General features: G+C 42.2%; 1 protein-coding gene across 2 annotated transcripts in view; it reads left to right on the top strand.

Annotated features, from left to right (window-relative positions):
* LOC140739183 (protein Shroom1-like) overlaps window positions 1-23,894 on the top strand; it is a 64,912-nt gene extending 41,018 nt beyond the window's left edge. For both annotated transcript variants that reach the window (XM_073067230.1, XM_073067229.1), the window contains exons 7-8: window positions 13,939-14,211; window positions 20,034-23,894. In XM_073067230.1, coding sequence (XP_072923331.1) covers window positions 13,939-14,211; window positions 20,034-20,282 — 522 coding nt within the window. In that variant the 3' untranslated portion in view covers window positions 20,283-23,894. The remainder of the gene's footprint in view (window positions 1-13,938; window positions 14,212-20,033) is intronic.
* The last annotated feature ends 515 nt before the right edge of the window (window positions 23,895-24,409 follow it).

Genomic DNA, 24,409 nt, shown 5'->3' with positions numbered 1-24,409 from the left:
GGGAGAAACACACAAAAAGACAGAGTTTAATTGGAGGTACAGACAAAAACACAGAAAAGATTTACCAGTGTGTGCCTGGACTTGGGGGGCCAGAACAACAAGGATTTTATTGCCTCGAATGTAAGAGATAGAGGGGTGACTTGCTAGAGGTATATAAAATCATGAGGGGCCTAGGTGGGGTGAAAACACATGGTCCTTTTTTCCCCCAGGAAGAGGTGTTAAAAACAAGAGAGCATAACTTTTATACAAGAAATGAGGGATTTAAAAAAAGAGACACCAGGAGCAGCTTTTTCGTGCAAAGGATGATGCGTATCTGGAAGAAGCTTCCAGAAATAGTAGTTGAGGCAGGGACATTAGCAAGTTTAAAAGCCACCTAAGTAAGTACATGGCAAGGGAGGTTTAGGTGGCTATGGGGCAAACACAGACAGATGGCACTAGCTGGCTGAGCAACAGAGTGGTATGAACAAGTTGGGCCAAAAGGCTCGTTTCCATGATGTATGACTATATGACTCTAAACTGCTTTTCAGATGTGATGCTAAGCCAGGACCTGTTTCCTCTTTAATATGGACATAAAAGAGTAGAGGAAGTTCAGGCCAGTGACATGGCCAACAATAATTCCTCTTAAAAGGAGATTATCCTGTATTTATTACAATGCTTTTTTTTTTAGAAGCTTGTCAAGTGCAAGTTACCTGTTATGCTTCTATATTCCAACAGTCACAACACTTCAATATATTTAATTTGCTGCAGAGCATTTTGGACATCAAAGGATGTGAATTATGCTTCTACAGAATAAAAAATCAGGTTTATTATCGCTGTTATGAAATTTGTTGTTTTGTGACAGCGTTACAGGGCAAGACATGAAAATTATTTTACAATTTCTAGTAAGTAAATGATGCAAAAGAGGAATGGCGTGGCAGTGTTTGTGGATTTTTGGACCATTCAGAAATCTAATGGCAGAGGGGAAGAAGCTGTTCCTAAAACATCGAGTATGGGTCTTCATGGTCCTGTACGTCCTCTCTGGTGGTGGTAATGCAAAGAGGGCCTATCCCAGATAGTAAGTGTCCTAAATGATGGATGCCGATTTCTTGAGGCACCGCCATGAAGAAGTCCTCAGTGGTGGGGAAGATTGTGCCTGTGGCTGAATCTACAACCCTCGACAGCTCCTTCCAATCCTGCACATTTGAGTCTCCATACCAGGCAATGATGCAACCCAGCAGAATGCTCTCCAGCGTACATCTGTAGAAATCTGTTGCAGTTTTTGGTGACATACCAAATCTCCTCAAACTTCAACTTAAGTAGATTTATCCTGGGCCCAATACATTGATGCAATAATGAAGAGGACTGCTGGCGTGCGGCCTTTATTATCGTATCAATGTGTTGAACCCAGGGTAGATGCTCTGAGATATTGTTGACCCAGAACTTGAAGCTGCTCACCCGTTCCACCACTGACCACTTGATGAGGATTGGTGAGAGTTCTCCCAAGTTCCCCTCCCTGAAGTCCACAACTAATTCCTTGGTCTTGCTGACATTGCGTCTGAGGGTTTTGTTGTGACACCACTCGAACAGCTGATTCATCTCTTTCCTGTGCACCTCCTTTGTTGGCACATTTGAGATTTCACCAACAACACTTGTGTCACTGGTGCATTTATAGATCGGATTTGAGCTGTGCTTGGTCACACGATAGTGAGTGAAGAGAGTAGAACAGTAGGCCAATTATGCATCCTTGAGGTTCACCTGTGTTGATTGTAGTGATGAGGAGACGTTATCACCAATCCACACTGACTGTGGTCTTCCAAGAAAGAAGTCAAGGATCTATTTGCAGAGGGAGCCCAGGTTGCGAAGCTTATTAATTAGTACTATGGGATGATAATGCTGAACAGCGAGCTGTAATTGATGAACCACAGCCTGATGTATGTTTTGCTGTCAGCCTGGTGGTCCAAAGGCGAATGGAGAACCAGTGAGATTCTGTCCGCAATCTATTTTTTCTTTCCCTTTTTTTCCCCACCTTAGTTACCACTCTCTAGTGGCATTACAGAGAATGTACAGACCAGAGCTACATGTAAGATGGAGGTTCCTGGTGTCAGCTTATGGACTGGGAGATGGCCATCTGAAGCACTGCCTTGGTACTGAGTGAGGGATACTAGTCATGGAAACTCTATTGCAATCTAATGCGTATAGCATCACAACACATTTCGAAGCACTGCAGCCATTTGCAACAATAAGCTTATGTGACAGAATTTCTCCTGTGTACCAAAATCACAACTGTATTCTTTATTTAAGAATTTATGATTGTGTTGCACAGAGGGGGCATCGTCACATTGCTACCATTTTTGAGGGAATGTTCTGATTGAAGGGTCTCGGCCCGAAACGTCGACAGCACTTCTCCCTATAGATGCTGCCTGGCCTGTTGTGTTCCACCAGCATTTTGTGTGTGTTATTATTATGGGATGATTTAGTGTTGTTTTCAAAAGAAATCTACACACAGTGGCCACTTTAACAGATACCAGACGAGGTGGTTTGAATACCAAAGAAACTGTGATTTCCTGGGATTTTCACACAGAAGTGTCCAGAATTTACAGGCAATGGTACTAAAAAACAAAAACAAAAATCCAATGAGTGGCAGTTCTGTGGGTGAAAATGCCTCGTTAATGAGGGAGGTCAGAGGAGAATGGCCAGACTGGTTCAAGCTGACAGGATGGCAACAGAAACTCAAATAACCCACATTACAACAGCGGTGTGGAGAGGAGCATACCTGTATGCACAGCACGTCAAACTTTGGAGGAAGGTGGCTTCAGCAGCAGAAGACCATGAACAAACACTCAGAGCCCACTTTATTAAGTATAGGAGGTACCTAATAAAGTGGCCACTGAGTGCAATTTGCAGCTTTATAAAGAAGCGCAGCTGGCTTTTGACACTGACATTTGTTAAAACCACGCAAACCAAATTGTGGTATGTACTGTTTTCAGCACATTTCAAACTGCTCCAGCAAAAGACTTGTCTCTCGCCAGTATCTTTGCTCCACTGGCCCGATGTGCTCCTTTGCCATTGCATCCACAGTCTCGGGTGACTGTGCAGAATAAGCTGCTCGGAGTGGGCAGGTGGCTCGTTCGAGGCAGCTGGTTGAGATCAACACACGAGGAAACATCAGAATCATCAAGTGTCTGCTTCTTGTGGTCTGCGCTGGCAAGAAACCAGTGGGAACTCCACACTTGCAAACCATTGAGTTTTGAACCCAGGAGTGTCAGATGTATTCTTAACCCCAAGTCATGAGGCCAACAATCCGGGAAGTCAACGTCTGTAGTTGCTGCTTAGACAGATATATAAATCTGCTTTGCAAAGGAAACTTGTTACATGATTCAGTGAGATTGAATAAAGCAGGGTTTTCCTTTTTATTTTAAAGGAACATTATTATCATCTATGAAATGAAATAGCTTAATAATTCCTGCCTTTTCTCACCAAACGTTCGTCAAGCTACCGTCAAATAATTAATAAAGTATCCAAGTGGGCAAAATGACCCCATCTAATTCCAAGGGATACTACTATCAGGAAAAGTTCCCGGCACTCTTGGACATTTTCCTGGGGGCTAAATCATTTGATGTTTAGTCACATGGCAATTCCTGTTGGTTTTTCTTGCTCTCAGTTTTACCCACAATCCTTCCTTATTCTGGTTGCTCATTTCCTTGTAGAATCGTTATTTTTATTATTTAGAGATACAGTACGGTAACAGACCCTCCAGCCTAACGTATCTATGCCACCCAGTTATACCCATGTGACCAATTAACCTACTAACCTGTATGTCTTTGGAATGGGGAAAGAAAACAGGGCAACCAGAGGAAACCCATGCAGTCACAGGGAGAACATACAAACTCTTTACTGTGGTGGAATTGAAACCAGATCGCTGTTATGCTAACCACTAGGCTCAGGCCACCCCCTATACATTACCCGTATAGGTTACAGAAAGCACTAGAACTGAAACAAGAGTTTGGAAGTCGTGGATCTAACAACAGTAAAACTGGTATGCAAGCTTCTATTCTCAGCTGTAAGCTCTCTTGTTAAATCCCTTTTGTTGCAACTTTGCTGCATTCACCTCCAATATATGCTAGGGGCATGTAATTCTCTAACAGAATAAGGTGAATGGCCTCTGCTACTTTCCTCTCAATCCAGGAACATACATCTTTCTCTAGCTTTTCTTCCAGCTCACCACTTGTCCTCTCTGCTCATCTTGTTCATGACACCCTCAGTTTCTTGATCTCTTCCACAATACTGATGATCACCCAATTTTACTTCTTGGCTCCCCGATTATCTGATAAGATTCATGGCTAATAGCCCTTAGTGGCTATCTTACTTATTCAAATCTTAATCCAACACCCACCTCCATTTTAAAAAAAACATCCATTATTGCACAGTTGCCAGATCACCAATTTCTATTTTCTCCCAAAATTGTTTAAATCATACTATCTCACTCTAGATCAGGGGCTTCCAACTACTGTTCTGCCATGGATCCCTACCATTAACCAAGGGATCCGTGGACGTGAGTTTGAGAACCCCTGTTCTAGATCCTTGAATCTTTCTAATCAGATTTTTTTCTGTGCCAAGGTGGCCAAATTTAAGATGGCTTAATGTCATTTCCAGTGCACAAGTGTTAAAGAGAGTAAAAAAAAATGCTGCTCCGGATTGGATCCAATGTAGCACAAAGAAAAACACAATAAATATAAATATATAAGATAGCTTAGATACATACTGTACATTAACTGTATGTGCAGAAAGTGACACAAGGCACAGGAGTGTTTGTACATAAGGTGACTGACAGGAAATGGTGGTGTGGAGCGGTGGGTTAGTGGGTGAAGATGTTGATCAGCCTTACTGCTTGGGGAGAGTTTTAAGTCTGGTGGTCCTGGCATGGTTGCTGCATTGCCTTCACCCTAATGGGAGTGGGACAAACAGTCCATGAGCAGGGTGGGTGGAATCCTTCATGATGATTCTGGCCCTTTTCCAATACCTTTCTGTATCTGTGTCCTTTGGCAGGTAGGCTGGTGCCAGTGATGAGCTGGGTAGCTTTGACCCCTCGTGGCCACCATGTTGCAGTTTCTGTACCATACAGTGGTGCAACTTGGTTGGATGCTCTCTGCCGTGCATCCGTCAAGTGACATGAGTATAGATGCACCTAGTCCAGCTCTCTTCAACCTCCTCAGAAACTAGAGGCATTGATGAGCCTTCCTGATTATGTTGAACACGTTCTAGGACCGTGAGAGGTTGTGGGAGATGTGCACTCCCAGGTGTCTGAAACTGCTCGCAATTTCCACTGCGGTGCTGTCGACGTAAAGGGGGGTGTGAGTTCTCCTAAACTCGATAATCATCTCCTTTAGCTTATCAACATTGAGGAAGAGGTTATTTGCCTTGCACCAGGCCTTGTGCTCTTCCACCTCCTCTCTATAGGCCACCTCATCGTTGTTGATGATGAGCCCCACTACCATCATGTCATTGGCAAGCTTGACAATGTGATTACTTGGGAGTGTGGCAGTGCAGTTATGTGTGAGCAGAGTGTATAGCGATGGGTTCTGCACACTGCCCTGGGGGCACCTGTGATAAGGATGATGGGGAGGGAGGAATGGTTGTGTATCTGGACTATCTGAGGCCTGTTGGTTATGAAGTCCAACACCCAGTTGCACAATGGTGTATTTAGAGCAAGGAGCAAGAATTTTTTTCATTAAGGTCTGTGGAACAATAGTGTTGAATGCCAAACTGAAATCCAGAAACATTCTGACAACAAGTCTCACTATTTTTGAGGTGTGTCAGGGCCAGGTGCGTCTGTCGTGGAGCAGTTTGTCAGTGAGCGTATTAGTGAGTACCTAGTGTGGCAGGAATGGAGTTTTTTATATGTTCCACCACCAGCCGTTCGAGGCATTTCATGATGATTGGTATCAGTGCCACTGGGCAGCAGTCATTTAGTTCTGAAGCTATGAAGTTATTTTGTACAGGGATAATGGTGGCTGATTTGAAGCATGCGAGGACAGCAGCCTGGGTGAGTGATGTGTTGAAGATGGTCAGTGAGCAGGTGAGCACCCCTCAGCCGGGGGTGTTCTCAGGCCCAGCTGCCTTACAGGGTGTTGACTCTCTGTAGAGTCCTTCTCACATCTGGTACTGTTACGGACAGAGGTTGCTCACCAGGGCGGCAGTAGTTTTGGTGGCTGGCATTATGTCGCGTGCCTTGAAGTGTGCATAGGAGTTGTATAAAGTGTCAGGGAGGGAGGCGTCACTGGTCCAGTTGACACTGTTTTTCCTTGCATGGTCAGTAATGCACTTGATGCCTAGCCACATACATCAGAGGTTGTTATTGGACAGGTGTTCTTGAATTTTTTTGAGTGTAGGTGGACTTAGCCCTTGTGATGCTTAAGATGAAGTTGCTCTTGGCTGCCCTGAGAGCTGTTCTGTCACCAGACTTGAAGGCAGTGTCCTGGGCTTTTAGTAGGGAGCACTACTCTGCATTTAGCCAGGGCTTCTGGTTGGGCATCCCTGAGATTCCAACGTTGTCTACACACTTACTGATGTAGCCAATGACAGATGAGGCATGATCCTCGAGGTCTGTGTCTTCCTGAACAGCTGCCAGTTAGTCTGTTCAAACTAGTCCTGAAGCACACAAATTGCCTCATTAGGTCACATAGTGATGGTCCTTCTGGCTGGTTTCTCCATTTTCAGCAGCTGTCATTATGCTGGAATTAACGTTATGGAGATGTGGTCAGTGAGGCCAAGATGAGGGTGTGAGATGACTTTGTAACTACTGCATTTGTTTGTATATACATGGCTGAGCCGATTTAGTCATAGAGACATTTCACTGGAATTTGGGTAAAATGTCCTGCAGGTTAACATGATTGAAGTCTCCTGTAATTGTGAAGAGACAGCCTGAATGCTTGTTTTATAGAGAGCTAATGATACTATGAAGCTTTCCCAGTGTGTCCTTGGCATTCGCACTGGAGGGGGGGTGATGTTGATAGCAGTGATGGACACAACAGTAAACTCCCTAAGCTGGTAATGTGGCCGGCATTTAATTGTAAGATGTTCAAATGCATCCTGTCAATGTCACAGATCTGAATCAGGTTTATTACCTCTATCTTACTTGTCATCGAATTTGCTGTGGTGGAGCAACAGTACAGTGCAAAGATAAAAAATTACAATAAATTACAAAATATATAGTGTGAGATAAAGTGAATAACAAGGTAGAGATCAAAGGTTCGTGAACCATCAGAAATCTGATGACAGAGGGGAAGAAGCCGTTCCTGAATTGTTTAATGTGGATCTTCAAAATCCTGTATCACCTCCTTTAGGCAGTTTTGAGACACCGGACCCTTTTACACATTCCCTTCATCCTCCTTGGCAATATATTACTGCACACCATGTTGAATTTCATTTTCCAAATCATCCATTCCACCAACCTTTCTCTATCCTCTTGAAATCTATTCTACACTTTCAAGTTTCATCTTTTCAGATGAGTTAGAAACTGTCTAGGTCTCACAGTCATAAAATCGTAAAAGTATATTCAGAGCAGCACTGGTCCTAGTGCTGAAAATTGAGGAAATTCACTGCCATCCTACCTGCTGTCTGAAAACGGAGTTCTTCACAGCTCTGCTTTGCAGCTATTTTCTAACTTTGTGTCTATGCTACTGCAGCTCCTCTGTTAACTAATTTTGAAAGCCTATCTTTGGAATATCTGCTGCACTCCATTTGACCATCATTTCTGTTACCTCAACCAAAAACTCAACAGCCGCATGATTTATTTTAAAATGCCATGCTCACTCCATAATTACTCAGGCTCATTTAAGTACTTTCCTCTTGGATTTTTGGTTTCAAATATTCTTTGACCAGCTGTGTTAAACAGACACATCTTCCTTTATTAGGTTTGCCTACATCCTTTTCTCAACAAGAGGCTAATAGATGTAGTCCTCAAGTTCCCTAGCACCATCTTTCCTTGAAAGATGATTGGAAGAGTATAACTACTCCCTACATATTTTCCACCACAATTTCCTTAAAAACACCACAAAAGACCAGATACCGTTCATTTTAGGTAACACCAGTTTTTTGGGTACCACATCCTCTTTATCCAATATCCTGACAACCATCTTGTGAACTGTAAACATAAGAGGTTCTGCAGATGCTCAATGAAGAGTCTTCATCAGGACTGTTGACTGTTTAATCTTCTCCACAGGTGCTGCCTGACCTGCTGGGTTCCTCCAGAATTTTGTGTCCTGTTTACTAAATCTTTAGCAATAGTTCTAGTTTTAGTTAAGTGACCAATGGATTTTCAGTAACAAAATACCATTTTTGGCAAAATCACAAGGTTGAATTTAGACAAAGATTGAGATGTTTTTTCCTGTTTAAGGAAGTTGCCTCATTGTGCTCTTTGTAGGCCTCTAATGCAGGTATGTATAATGAGCAAAGTTAGCAAATTCACATACGAAGTTCACAGTTGGCCACCAACTCAAAATGTTAAGAATTTCTCATGCATGTCTATCACGGTTGGAGATTCCAGTCACTGTGCTTTCATCAGTGCTAAGATCATACTGAAATCGTAACACATTTAGCATTCACTGCATAACAGATGTCAAATCTCCAGAGAGCTAATCTACTTTGGCTGACTGTTTATGTTTCTGTAAATCCTGGTTTTCCCACAGACCACCAACTGTCTTGCACCAGCTATACATCACAGTAAACCTTAAGGAAATGAGCACTGGAGCTTCTAATCTTGTTGACACAGCTAAGTGGAATTCAAAGTTGCATAAAATATTAAAGCAACAAAACAGCTCTTGCACATAGAAACATAGAAAATAGGTGCAGGAGTAGGCCATTCAGCCCTTCGAGCCTGCACCGCCATTCAGTATGATCATGGCTGATCATCCAACTCAGAACCCTGTACCTGGTTTCTCTCCATACCCCCTGATCCCTTTAGCCACAAGGGCCATATCTAACTTCCTCTTAAATATAGCCAATGAACCGGCCTCAACTGTTTCCTGTGGCAGAGAATTCCACAGATTCACCACTCTCTGTGTGAAGAAGTTTTTCCTCAACTCGGTCCTAAAAGGCTTCCCCTTTATCCTTAAACTGTGACCCCTTGTTCTGGACTTTCCCAACATTGGAAACAATCTTCCTGCATCTAGCCTGTCCAATCCCTTTGGAATTTTATACGTTTCAATAAGATCCCCCCTCAATCTTCTAAATTCCAGTGAGTATAAGCCTAGTCGATCCAGTCTTTCTTCATATGAAAGTCCTGCCATCTCAGGAATCAATCTGGTAAACCTTCTCTGTACTCCCTCTATGGCAAGAATGTCTTTCCTCAGATTAGGGGACCAAAACTGCACACAATATTCTAGGTGCGGTCTCACCAAGGCCTTGTACAACTGCAGTAGAACCTCCCTCCTGTACTCAAATCCCTTTGCTATGAATGCCAACATACCATTTGCCTTTTTCACCACCTGCTGTACCTGCATGCCCACCTTTAATGACTGGTGTACAATGACACCCAGGTCTTGTTGCATCTCCCCTTTTCCTAATCAGCCACCGTTCAGATAATAATCTGTTTTCCTGTTCTTGCGACCAAAGTGGATAACCTCACATTTATCCACATTAAATTGCATCTGCCATGAATTTGCCCACTCACCTAACCTATCCAAGTCACCCTGCATCCTCCTCACAGCTAACACCGCCGCCCAGCTTCGTATCATCCGCAAACTTGGAGATGCTGCGTTTAATTCCCTCGTCTAAATCATTAATATATATTGTAAACAACTGGGGTCCCAGCATTGAGCCTTGCGGTACCCCACTAGTCACTGCCTGCCATTCTGAAAAGGTCCTGTTTACTCCCACTCTTTGCTTCCTGTCTGCCAACCAATTCTCTATCCACATCAATACCATACCCCCAATACCGTGTGCTTTAAGTTTGCACACTAATTTCCTGTGTGGGACCTTGTCAAAAGCCTTTTGAAAATCTAAATATACCACATCCACTGGCTCTCCCCATCCACTCTGCTAGTTATATCTTCAAAAAATTCTATAAGATTCGTCAGACACGATTTTCCTTTCACAAATCCATGCTGACTTTGTCCAATGATTTCACCTCTTTCCAAATGTGCTGTTATCACATCTTTGATAACCGACTCTAGCATTTTCCCACCACCGATGTCAGACTAACCGGTCTATAATTCCCCGGTTTCTCTCTCCCTCCTTTTTTAAAAAGTGGGGTTACATTAGCCACCCTCCAATGCACGTTAATGAGCATTGAGACATACAGTAACACATGAATACTTCCTCTTTCAAAAAAAAAATCACGCACACCAGGCAATACATTGTACTAATAAACACACTTAATGCTGATTGCACAGATTCCATGGTTACCAGTCACCACTTATTCCTGCAAGAGAGTTTCTCTCTTGACCTACAGATGAGTCCTCTCAGTCAGAAAAATATCCAAGCAGGCTTTGTGCATGTACCAAATTTTCAGGAGGTCAGCAGCACTTCAGCGAATTTTCAGTTTCTGGTCAGCACCAGCTGTACAGAAGGTGTAGGGAATATATGTGTTCATAGGATGGTACGGAGAATGTAACTCAGAGTACAGGCTGGGACACAGTCAAACGCATCAACCTCAATACACAAACACAAGAAGTTCTGCAGATACCGGAAATCCAGAGCAACACACACAAAATGGTGTAAGACTCAGCAAGTCAGGCAGTATTTATTGAAGGAAATAAACCATCAGCAGCTGGAAAGGAAGGGGAAAGAGCCAGAATAAGAGGGTAGGGGGAGAGGAAAGAGTACAAAATGCAAGTGATAAGTAAAACCAGGTGAGGAGGAAGGTGGGTAGGTTTGAGGTAAAAAGCTGGGAGGTGATAGGTGGAAAAGGTAAAGGACTGAAGAAGAAGGGATCTGATAAGAACAGAAGAGTGGGCCTTGGGAGAAAGGGAAGGAGGAGGGGCACAAAAGGGAGACGATGGCCACATGAGGAGAAGCGAAAAGAGTAAGAGAGGAGCCAGAATGGAGAAAGAGAAGGGGGGAGGAATTACCAGAAGTTAGAGAATTCATTGTTCATCCCATCAGGTCGGAGGTTACTCAGATGGAATATGCTTGTCCAACCTGAGCATGGCATTATTGTGACAGCAGAGGAGGCTATGGATCAACATGTTGGAATGGGAATGGGAATGGGAAGTGGAATTAAAGCGGGTTGCCACCAGGAAATTCCACCTCTTGGAGCAAAGGTGCTCAATGAGGTGGTCCCCCAATCTACATCAGGCCTCATCAATGTAGAGGAGGTCAGACCGGATAGAGTAGATAATGCTAACAGACTGGCAGGTGAGGTGTTGCCTGCTTGAGGCCCTGACAAGTGGTGGAGGAGGAGATGTAGGGGCAGCTGTAGCACTTGTCCCACTTGCGGGGATGAGTGTCAGGAGGAAGCGCAACTACACAAAGAACCTTTCTCCTGGACTACAAGCGGCAACATCCGGGAGATGACATGGAGAGCTGGTGAGTGGGGCAGAAGCTAATCGGAAGGTATAGATGAAAAGAGGAAGGTGTTTTGAAAGAATGTGGGAACACAGAAAGGGCAAAGTGGACTGGCTGTGGAAAATAATCGGTTCCTGTTTTACAACTTGCATGAAGAGATCAATGCACAGACAGACTCATCACCAGATGGTGGAAGTTGTTAGTATTGGCCAGATCAAATGACAATTAAATCTCTGATGGGTATAAATAACTCCTGCTTTTAAGGTTTAAGGGTAACTTGGGACATCAACAGTATTAATTATGATGTAGCCGGGAGGGGAAAAAATTGTCTTTAACTGAAATCTCCTGAGGTTCTCCTCCTGCCACATGCATCTGCAATGGATCAACTGATACAGACAGACAGACAGACATACTTTATTGATCCCAAGGGAAATTCAAAGTATAATTCAATAGCAGCCCCATTGTTTTTTGTATCTTTTAACTATCAGTTTAGAAGAAAGTACATTTGTCTATTTTTTGTTCAAAAGTGCTCATTTAGCCATGCTTTTCCATGTAGATACTGTATATAGGCGGTATAATATGCCTTGAACCGTTGCATTGAGAAAATGTATTTTGACATACAAAGTCATAAATCTGTTCTATGGAAATGGAATTCACAACGTAAGTAACTGAAATATCTTTGCCCATTCTTATCCCTTCCATCGGGGATATATTTTAAGCCATAATACAAAGCTCAGTTTTACTTCTGCCCACCAGCAGGAATCAGGTGGGTGGATTGTTAAAATGATTGGTGGTATATCCTGCTGTTTTTCTCAGACGCTCCCAGTTTCCATCATTTTACCTTATAAGATGAAGTTGGGCTTAGAGTTTTATTATTTAGATGATGCTTGGGAGTTCAAATCTTCAGCCTTCCACTAAATGAAACAGTCAGCTGAGCTCCCATATGTTACCTTTATGTCCCTAGTTGAATAGATCTGTCATCTCTCAAAGGGACATAAAATTATTAAAGTTCATTATTTTTCTAAGAAATGCTAGAATTTCAAGCTGTACAGGTATAATAAGGGTAAAAGGAATAAAGGTATTGATTATTTTCTAATTGTGGAGAAAATTCAGAAATCAGAGGAGCACAGAGACTTGCAAGTTCAAGTGTAGGATTCCCAAAAGATTAATTTGCAGTTTATTTGAATTGGTGGCGAGGAATACAAGTGCAGCGTTAGCATTCATTTCAAGAGGGCTAGAATATAAAAGCAGGGATATAATGCTGAGTCATTTTTTAAGCATTGTTCAGACCACACTTGGAGTATTGTGAGTACTTTTGTGCCCCAAATCTGTCTGAGAAAGGATGCTTTGGCATTGGAGAGAGTCCAGAGGAGATTTATGAGAATGATTCCTGGAATGAAAGGGTTAATGTATGACAGGCATTAGATGGTTCTGGGCCTGTACTCCCTGGAATTTAGAAGAATGGGGGGAGGGTCGGAATCTTACTGAAACCTACCAAATACTGAAAGGCCTAGATAGAGTGGACGTGGAAATGATGTTTCCATTAGTGGGGATGTCTCGGACCTGTGGTGAACTACGTATACCTGTCTGGACACGCCCCCTGCTGACTGCTCCTGTGGCTCCTCCCACAGACCCCAGTATAAAGGCGATTGAGGCCTGAGCCCAGCCCTTAGTCTCCAGGATGTAGTATGGTGGTCAACTACTGCTTGTTCTTTCTTCCAGTCAATAAAAGCCGATATCTCATCTTCACGTCTCAGAGAGAGTTATTGATGGTGCATCAGGACCGTAGGACAGAGCCTCAGAATCGAAGGACGTCCCTTAAGAACAAAGATTAGGAGGAATTTCTTCAGACAGATGGTGGCGAATCTCTGGAAATCATTGCCACAGATGGCTGTGGAGGCCATGTCATTTGGTATATTAAAACAGAGGTTGATAGGTTATTGATTAGTAAAGGCATTAGGGGGTACAGGAAGAAGTCAGGAGAATGGAGCTGAGGGAAAATAAATCAACCATGATCAAATGGAGACTCAATGGTCCAAATGGCCTCATTCTCCTCCTGTATCTTATGGTCTTGTGGTCTAACAGCTGGCAATTCTCCACATGACTGTGAGGAATTCCAAGGCACTTGTGCAAACATACACAAAGACTAAAGTTCTGAGTTCCTGAGGAGTTCTCATTTGTCTTTTTAAATGTACTACAACACTGGACTTTAGCAATCTTCACGCTGTCACCCAGCAGTTACAACTGGTCACTGGCAATTGACGGCAAAGGCCTTGCTTTTTATCGATGGAAAGCCCTGCCCGCTCCTCCACCAAGCCAGTTTTGTGCAGTAATTTGCCACTTGGATGCATGGAGCTAGCAGCTTGGTAAGTGAGGGCAGTTAGCCTCGCCAAGGACAGTTCCAGCAATTGTGAGCATTAAAAGTATTGATCTTTCTTTTGCTTTGATTTGCAGAAGAAGTTAATTGGCACAATTAAGTGTAAACTTCAGAAGCTTCAGGACACTAAAGCATGCCTACATGAAGATATCAAAATGAATTCTTTGTTGGGTGAAGACATTGAAGCCTGGATCAATGATGTCTGCAAGCCTAATGAAATACAGAAATATAAGACCTTCATTGAGGATTTGGACAAAGTGATGAATTTGCTGCTTTGTCTGTCAAGTCGTCTAGTGCGTGTGGAAAATGCCCTGAACAAAGTCAACGAGTCCACTGATTTGGAGGAAAAGGTTAGTTACTAGAAGCTGGCCACATGTACTTGGCATTTTTCAACTGAAAAGATTCTGGGGAACGAAGTATTCTTCTTTCTAATGTTTGTGGTTGAGATTTTAATTGGGAATTTATATGGATTTTGGGATCTCCTTCTACTCACCTGACCACTTTGCCCAGATTAGCTGTGCAGGAGTGCAAGATTGTAATTTTAATAAGTACTTTCCAATGGCTCTTCCTAAAATAGAAGCAAAGTTCAAATGCAGGAACACATTTCCTGAAAATGGAGGGCAGTGTTGCTTAACAAAGGATGCATTATTACCGCAATGAAATTCCTGAGTTCCATCAGTAGCTAAATAGTTCCATGTAGGTGATAACACAATGATATCTGATTATTTATAGCCTTCAGTATTTTTATCTTGTGTATTTATTTTCACTTACAGATACAGCATGGTAACAGGTCCTTCCGACCTAATGAGACCTATTACACCCATATGATCAATTTATCTATTAACCCATACGTCTTTGGAATGTGTGAGGAAACTGAAGCACCTGGAGGAAGTCCGTACAGTCACAGGGAGAACGTACAACTCCTGACAGACAGCAGTGGGAATTGAACCCGGGGCATTGGTGGTGTAAAACATGACACTGGCTACTAAGCTATGGTGCCTACCAGCTGTCAAGGAGAACTTTTCATTGATAGGTTATAGTTAGCCAAACTCTAAGCTACCAATTCTGAAAAAGTATTCAAAGAAGAGTTTCAACAAGCTGCTTCAGCTGGCAATACCAAAATTAAAATAATTAATTTGATTTTGTATGTAAATTGACAGAGCGTTTAGAGTCAGAGTCATACAACATTGAAAAGTACCCTTCACCATACACATGCAAATGATCGAACACGTATGTACGTGAATTCGACACTAATCCAGTGTTATTCTCCCCACACACCCATCAAATCTCCCTCCAATTCTGCCATTCACCTACAAACGGGGAGTAATTTTGAGGCCAATTAACCTACCACATCATTAGGATGTGGGAGAAAGCTGGAACATCCCGTGGAAAATCCGGACTGTCAAAGGGAGAACGTGGGAACTCAGGTTGCTAAATTTGTAAGGCGGCTCGTCTGTTAGCTGCCACTTTTGTTCACATGAAAAGTAACACTGAAACATTTACCTACTTTCACAAAATGTGAAATTTTCATGTCTGAGAATATAAGTACTTCTTCAAAGTATGCATATGTCACCCTATACTACACACAAACAAAAACCGTCAAACAACCAGTGTGCGAAAGAAGACAATCTATGAAAATTCAGTAATAATGATAAGTATTTACTTTGTAAATAATACTGAGAACATGTGTTGTAGAGCTCTTGAAAGTGCGTCCATCAGCCATGGAATCAGTTCAGCGCTGGGCCATATTGCAAAGGATGGGGTGTCGGGCAGGAAGGGAGGGACTGGCTGGTGTTCTGCTTGCTGCTCTGTGAAGTCTACTTGTCTCTGCGCTGAACTGAGGCTGTGGCCTGCAACCAACAGGCTTCTGGACCAGCTGCCATGATGAACTGGCTTCGTGGCTGTGAAAGCACTTGTTCTGCGTGTGATTTGTTTGCATGATTTTTTTCTTTCACTTGCACATTCATTGTTGTCTTTTGCAACAGGGTCTACTGGGTTCCTTTGCTTTGTGGCTGCCTGTTACAAGACAAATCTCAAAGTCATATGTAGTATACTTATTTTGACAGTATCCATGTGTGGAGCTGAAACAAATGGGGGAGATCTAAAATGAACCCTTTGCAATGGCATTTACTTAGGAACTGGGTACAGAGTCTATAGAAGTGAGGCAAAGAGGCATTGACTTCATGAACCCTCTACAGATTACAGAGGAGGAGGCATTTGTTACCCTGAGGCAAATCAGGGTGGATAAATCCCCAGGTCCTGACAAGGTGCTCCCTGGGACCCTATGGGGGACACGTGCAGAAATTGCTGAGATATTTGAACATCCTTAGCAACAGGAGAGGTACCAGAAGACTTGAGGATAGCCAACATTGTTCAGCTTTTTAAAAAAAGGCTCTAAACAGAAACTAGGAAATTATAGGCCGGTGAGTCTGACATCAGTTGTTGGAAAGTTATTGGAAGCTAGTCTAACCAACCGGATATACAGTATAAGCATTTGGATAGACTCGGACTAATTAAGGATAGTCGCCATGGCTTTGTGTGTGGTAGGTCATGTCTAACCAAGCTTATAGAGTTTCTCGAGAAAGTTACTAGGAAAGTGGATGAAAGCAAGGCAGTTGATGTTGTCTACATGGATTTTGGTAAGGTATTTCACAAGGTCCTGCATGGGAGGCTAATCAAGAAGGTTCAGTCGCTCGGCATTCAGAATAAGGAAGTAAATTAGGTTAGACATTGGCTTTGTGGGAGAGGCCAGGGAGTGGTAGGAGAGGGTTGCCTCTCTGACCAGAGGCCTGTGACTAGTGGAGTGCCGTAGGGGTTGGTGCTGCGTCCTTTGTTGTTTGTCGTCTATATCAATGATGTGGATGATAATGTGGTTAACTGGATCAGCAAATTTGCTTTTGACACCAGGATTGGGGGTGTAGTGGATATTGATGAATGCTATTGTGGCTTCCAAAGGTGAGTCTTGCACAGTGAACGGTAGGGCACTGAAGGGTGTAGTAGAACAAAGGAATCTGGGAATACAGGTCCATAATTCATTGAAAGCGGCATCACAGGTAGATAGAGTCATAAAGAAAATTTTTGGCTTTCATAAATCAATGTATTGAGTACAGAAGATAGGATGTTATGTTCAAGTTGTATAAGATGTTGGTGAGGCCTAATTTGGAGTATTGTGTGCAGTTTTGGTCACCTACTTACAGGAAAAATGTAAATAATGTTGAAAGAGTACAGAGAAAATAGACAAGGATGTTGCCGGGTCTGGAGGACCTGAGTATAAGGAAAGGCTGAATAGGTTTCGACTTTATTCTTTAGAACATAGAAGACTGAGAGGAGATTTGATGGAAGAATATAATATAATGAAGGGTATAGATAGGGTAAATGCAAGCAGGCTTTTTCCACTGAGGTTGGGTGGAACTACAACCAGAGGTCGTGGGTTAAGTGTGAAAGATGGAAAGATTTTAAGGGGAACATGAGGGGAAACTTCTTCATTCAGAGGGCCATGAGAGTGTGGAATGAGCTGCCAGCAGAAGTGGTGCATGTGAGCTTGATTTCCACATTTAGAAGACGTTTGGATAAGTACATGGATAGTAGGGATATGGAGGGCTGTAGTCCCAGTGGAGGTTGATGGGAGTAGGCAGTTTGAATGGACTAGATGAGCCAAAGTGCAAGTTTCTGTGCTGTACTTGTCTACGACTCTCTGTACTTTAAACTTTGAGTTGAAGTGAGTGGAGTTATCCACGCTGGTTCAGGAGCCTGACAGTTGAAGGGTAATAATTGTTCCTGAGCCTGGTGGTGTGGGACCTAAGGCTTTGGAACAGTTATTACTCCTCATCCATCAGGCTCCTGAACCAACATGGATAACTTCACTCACCTGGACTCTGAACTGATTCCACAACCTATGGATTCACCTTCATGGACTCTTCAACTTTCACGTCAAACCACATGATAGCAGAATCAGAATAAATTACTCTGAAGTTCCTGAGTGAATTGGACAAAACAGACAATGAGCAGAAAAGTGCCAATAAGATTTGTGGATAGCTATTTGTTCTAGCTCTTTTTTTGGCATACACGTACTTTTTAAAATCAGTCCAATTGATCTCAGTGTATTTAACAAATCAAGTGGTACATGTCACACAGAATAGATGTACAGTGTGTAGCTGGTACCACATTTGAGCACAGGGAACACAAATTATGAAATTAAGAAATTACTTTCACTACTGCACATTAAGATGTTTCCAAACCCAAAACAAGTTTCAGTCTCAAGATGGTGCAGCACATGTTGGTTCAGGAGCCTCATGGATGAGGAGTAATAACTGTTCCAAAGCCTTGGGTTCCACACCACCAGGTTCAGCAAATTTTAACAAAGAAAAGTGCCAGAGAGCAACGTAAGTTTGCTTTTGCTTGAACAGAGTGGTTCATTTGTACCTGAGGAAACTACCTTTATCAGTTAGGGTTTTAGGTGATTTAAAGTTGAATAAGCCAAAGATGATTTTTTTTTTTGCCAAGGTCTTCTGAATGTTTAAATTTTCTGGAACTACATAACATACAGGAGATGTTGCGCTTTAGCAAAGAAAATTCAATGTGTTGCATCAACTATGTAGGGAAAAGATTAGCATTCCACGGTATTATTGAAAAAAAAGTCGTCTTAAAGCAGTGCATATCTTAGCTGCTTAATTCCCATCAGCTGATTTGATTTATGTATGTCAGAGCCCTATGCCAAATATAGAAATACAAGCTCAGTAAATGAGGAATTAATTTAATATTTCAACTAATCTGAAAATTTGATGACGAGACTAAGCAAGTAAAACTAACCATTGTCTCTCTATTCCGTCTCCCAATGGCCTGAATGTTGCAACTATGTTGAGATGTAGCAATTTAGTTGAAAGATCAAAGTTTTAATATTCTGTGTTTAGTTCGCTGTTGATCTGGGCAAAGTATTTTAAGACACTGGGAGATTTCAGAATGCAGGGGTGAGTAAAGTTTTATTGGTGTGTAGACCTCCGTTAGTCTCGATAGACCATGGATTTGCACCTTGGAAAGTTTCCAGGGAGCAAGCCTGGGCAAGGTTTTTTTTTATGGAAGACCGGCAGTTGCCCAAGCTGCAAGTCTCCCCTCTCCACACCACCGATGTTGTCCAAGGGAAGGGCATTAGGACCCATACAGCTTGGCACCTGTGTCATCGCAGAGCAATGTGTGGTTAAGTGCCTTGCTCAAGGACACACACGCAAGCCTCAGCCAAGGCTCGAACTAGCGGCCTTCAGATCACTAGACTGACGGCTTAACCACTTGGCCACGCGCCAGCACTTTTATTGATATGGTCACTGATAAACATTCAAGCTTCAATTCAGTGTTAGGTATTTTACATTGTCAGAGATGTCATTTTTGGATGACATGAGAAAAAGGTCTACCAATTTAAGTGGGTGTAAATGATCTCGTGAAAGTAAAAGCATGGAGAGCAAATATTTAATATTCCCCTTCTCCCAACCCCCGAGGTCTCCTTTCCCCAGTGACATCTGAGTCCACATTTCTACATCTGAGAGTCTTCTCAAATGTTGAAAGAACGTGGGGTATTCCCTTTATCTGGATTAGCCAATGTAAACCATTGCATAGTGAAATACCATTACATAATGCTCTCATGCATGTTATCTCCCACCTTGTATAACAATTTCCCAAAATGTGGACCAGTGTTTTAGAAAATTGGGGAAACACAGTAATAGTCTTTTGTTCCACCACTTTTCAAAATGTGTGGTCTACAATCAGACATCAGAGAAATACTTGGGACTAGTGCAACAACCAGAGAGTATTGCATTGTCTATTAGCTGTTATTCTAGTGAAACATCAAACCCTTATGGCAACACACACAAAATGCTGGTGGAACACAGCAGGCCAGGCAGCATCTATAGGGAGAAGCGCTGTCGATGTTTCGGACCGAGACCCTTCGTCAGGACTAACCAAAAGGAAAGATAGTAAGTATAGATGCTGCCTGGCCTGCTGTGTTCCACCAGCATTTTGTGTGTGTTGTTGTTTGAATTTCCAGCATCTGCAGATTTCCTCATGTAAACCCTTACGGCAATCCTCTTTTGGTTTGTGCTATAACATTCCTACACATTCTCTAACATGCTACAACTGGGCCACAAAACATCTGCTTGCTGTAAATCTTGTTCTGTTTGTTTAGCAATCACTGAGTGAAAGACATCAAACACTCTCCCGTCAGCATGAAGGTGCTAGGGGACTGAAGGAGCATCAAGATCACCGGGAGCGGGTGACCTTCAGGATCCTAACAAACTACCTCACTGAGATTCAGCTTCAACACTGTCATCACTTTGTACAAATGAGAAAAGCGTTATTGATCAAGCAAAAAGAAGTTGAAGAACGTCTCAGATTTACTGAGGAGCAACTGGGATTTCTTGAAAACAGTCTGTAATTCACATCCCATTTTGCTTTACTGTAAAGTTTCCAGCAAAATCTAAAATTGGTTTATCATATCCTGTGATTTGGATTCATTCCAGAATCAACAAATGTTAATTCTATTTTTCTCGTTGTTTGCACATTAACTGACTTAAGGAGATAATTAAATTTAACAGGGTTTTGCAGTAATAATAGAACTTAATTCTTTAGGATTATGGAACAGCAGTAGTTCCATAATCAGCTTTTTTTATTTAAAATGCTTAGTATGAAACATAATATCACATAAAATCACGTGATACTGTTTGCATAGCAAAAGCATTGTGCTTATCACAACGTGTTGGAGCATTCCTCATGCAAGACATCACCTTGGATTGACTTGCTACCCAAATATTTCCTCTGTAGTAACAATGAGTACAGTATCTAAATTGGATTCAACATATCAGTATGAAATGCTTCACAGGCAAGTTGTCAGTGAAAGCTGATAGTGAGCCAAAAGGAGATAGATACTGGGCCATTAAGAGCTACCTAAGAGAGGAAAGAGATGTGGAGAAGGTCAGGGAGGAAATTTCAGAATTCTGGGCTTTAGAAAATACTACATGAGTGATGGTGATAGAGCACAGAAAACTATGCATACAGAATTCAGAATTGGAGAAGCAGAGATCGGAGGGAGTTATAGATTCTTAAGGGTTATTAGGCTGGGAGATGGTGGTCTGGAGAGGCCCCTGGAGGGATTTGAAAAGATAGCTGAGACTTGTTAAAGTCAAGCACTTGCCAAACTGGGAGCTATTGTGTTTAGCCTTCTCAGAGGCAATGCGAGTGTGTGGTTATGGGTTAAAGTCCAATAAAATCGTAGAGCTCACGAAGCTTTGGGTGAGGGTTTTAGCAGCTGATGAGCTGAAGTGAGGCCACATTATGGACGTGAAAGAAAGCTATTTTGTTATGGGATGGACATACAGTTGAAGCATTATCGTGGACACATCACCAGTTTGATTTGGTCTCAGGCAGTCACCAAAGACAGGGAGAACAAAATGTATGATCAAGTATTCAGAGAAGAGAAGCAAGGTATCTTGGAGAGATTATAGATTCTTGGCTACAAGTTGGTGATAGTGGTAATTAGGTAAACGTGTGTAGCAGGATCTAAACACAAAGTTTTCTTCTTCCCAATATTTCTGCTTATCCACTACTGCATGATTGATGAACATTCCAACAATTTGGAGATGGTGGATGAGTCGAGGGAGGTGGTGCTGAGGTAAAACTGCTTAAATGTAGATACTGACACCATTTCAGGTGATACTGCAGTGATTTTAAAACTGTAATCTACACTGCAATCACAAAGGTGGCAGTATAGATTACAGCAAATCCCTAACACTGTACATGTAGATGTTTTTGGTGAATAAAGTTGATCCTTAAACTTCCAATACATTTGTAAATTGCCTTAGTTTTGCACTTATCAGTGAAGTACTGTAAATGTCTTGTAATTATCTGATATCAGTGTCCCTATCAATGTGTAAAATGTATATTAATTATTGTTCTAGCTTTATCTTCTAATAATCATTTTTATAAATTAAATTTGATACTCTGTAATGTACATATAAATTTTAGTTTGCATCTGTGTATTTTACCACAAAGTGATGTTTACTTAAACGGGCTTCTCCTTATTCTTCGTAAAATGTTGAAACACCAATCATTATTCCTAAATCATCAATGCTGCTGTCACCCCATCCTCCCACTGCCACACCAGGGATAGGGTTCCTCTTGTCCTCACCTACTACCCCACTAGCCTCCTTGTCCTGCACATACATCTCCACAATCTCCAATGGGATCCCACCACTAAGCACATCTTTCTCTTCCCCTGCTCCCTACTTTCCGCTTTCCACAGGGTTTGCTCCCTATGCAACTCCCTTGTCCACTCATCCCTCCCACTGATCTCCCTCTTGGTACTTAGTCTTGCAAGCGAAACAAGTGCCACACCACCTTCTCCCTCACTCCCTTTCAGGTCCCAAACAGTCCTTTCAGGTGAGGTGACACTTCACCTGCAAATCTGTTAGGGTCATCTACTGTATCCGGTGCTCCCAGTGTGGGCTCCTGTATATCCTGTTTAGAGGTATACAAGATATTAAGAGGAATAGATAGAGTGGACAGCCAGCGCCTCTTCCCCAGGGCACCACTGCTCAATACAAGAGGACATGGCTTTAAGGTAAGGAGTGGGAAATTCAAAGGGGATATTAGAGGAAGGTTTTTCACTCAGAGAGTGGTTGGTGTGTGGAATGCACTGCCTGAGTCAGTGGTGGAGGCAGATACACTAGTGAAATTTGAGAGACTACTAGACAGGTATATGGAGGAATTTAAGGTGGGGGGTTATATGGGAGGCAGGGTTTAAGGGTCAGCACAACATTGTGGGCCAAAGGGCCTGTACTATGCTGTACTACTCTCTGTTCTGTATCAGCGAGCCCCAACATAGATTGGGAGTTTGCTTTGGCAAGCACCTCCGTTCCATCTGCCACGAAAAGCAGGATCTCCCAGTGGCCACCCATTTCAATTCCACATCCCATTCCCATTCCAACATCTCAATCCATGGCCTCCTCTGCTGCTAATATGTGGCCACACTCAGGTTGGAGGTTTTGGTAGCCACCAACCTAACGGCACAAACACCGATTTCTTGAACTTCCGGTAATTTCTCACCCCGTCCCCCTCCCTTCATCCATTCCTGTTTCCCTTTCTCACCTTATCTCCTTACCTGCCCATCACCTTCTGGTGCTGCTCCCTCTTCCTGTTGCTCAATGGTCTTCTGACCTCTGCTATCAAATTTCCCCTTCTCCAGCCCTTTATCTCCTTCACCAATCAACTTCCCAGCACTTTGCTTCACCCCCTCTCCCTCCTCCCCCCCGGTATCACCTGCCATGTTGTACTACCTCTCCCCCCCCCCCCACCTTTTCACTGTGACTTCTTCTCTTCCTTTCCAGTACTGACGAAGGGTCTCAGCCCAAAACGTTGACTCTTTACTCTTTCCACAGATGCTGCATGACCTGCTAAGGTCCTCCAGCATTTTGTGTGTGTTGTTTTGGATTTCCAGCATCTGAAGATGTTCTCATGTTTGTGACCAATCATTATTTTCTGATATTTTTATATCTTGAAATCTTTGCTATTTTGAAATCTTGATATTTGTAACTTATAGTGTGATGTTTTTCAATGTTATGATGCGCTCTATAAAGGAAAAGGTAACAAAAAAGTTTGCCTTTTATAAGCCTGTGTTCTTTGAACAGAGTAGGTATTTAAATTAATATGTAATTGATATATCTCAGTAGTAATGAACTAAACTGATAACGGGCTTTTTTTTATCAACACTCCGCTGTGGCATTGGCACTTACTTCGTTCATTCAAATGTTTCAAGACGTAAGTGGCTTTCATAAAGTTGTCCCCAAAATGTGACCGAGTACAAATTACTGAGTATGATAACGTTCTCTACCAAAACTGGAAACTAGTTAAGAGTGGAAACTGACATGAATTCAGATAATAATAATAATAATAATCTAATGATTGTAAAACTGTTATCTATACTACCATAATAAAGATGACAAATTAGATTATGGAAAATTCCTAATATATGTGTAAATATATATGGTGAATAAAGTTGACCATTGATCCTTAAACTTTTTACAATACATTTGTAAGTTGCCTTTGTTCCCTGTTCCATAGTGAATAAAGAGGTATAAATTTAAGGTCAGACCCCATTCTCTATCTCTACAGCAGATTGCTGTGCTGAACTCTTAAACCCATCAAGAAGGACATAGGGAATGCTCATCCTGGAGAGGTGTTAAACAGTAGCCTGTGCTTTGGAAATTGCATACTCGTGCTTTTAATAGAAAATGTGCAGTGAAGAAGTTAAAGTTGTGCAGTTCAGTTACCAAATGAACTTTACATTAGGCTTTGTGCTATTTAGGGGCCCAGATTGGCTATAGATTCTCAGAAAGTTGCACCAATTCCTTCAATTATGATACATAAAAGATAACTACACTGATGGATAATGGTGTATAATCATTAATGCTCAGTTCAATATCAGGTTAACAATGGAAAATCTTTCCTTGATAAGCAGTAAATGTGGAAGGTTTTCTCAGTGTGTTAGGAGCAACATCCCAAATTAGG

The sequence above is a fragment of the Hemitrygon akajei genome, chromosome 15, assembly GCF_048418815.1.
Source record: "Hemitrygon akajei chromosome 15, sHemAka1.3, whole genome shotgun sequence".
Classification (NCBI taxonomy): domain Eukaryota; kingdom Metazoa; phylum Chordata; class Chondrichthyes; order Myliobatiformes; family Dasyatidae; genus Hemitrygon; species Hemitrygon akajei.
Note: the sequence above shows the minus strand (reverse complement) of the source record. Positions and strands in the feature narration are given on the sequence as shown.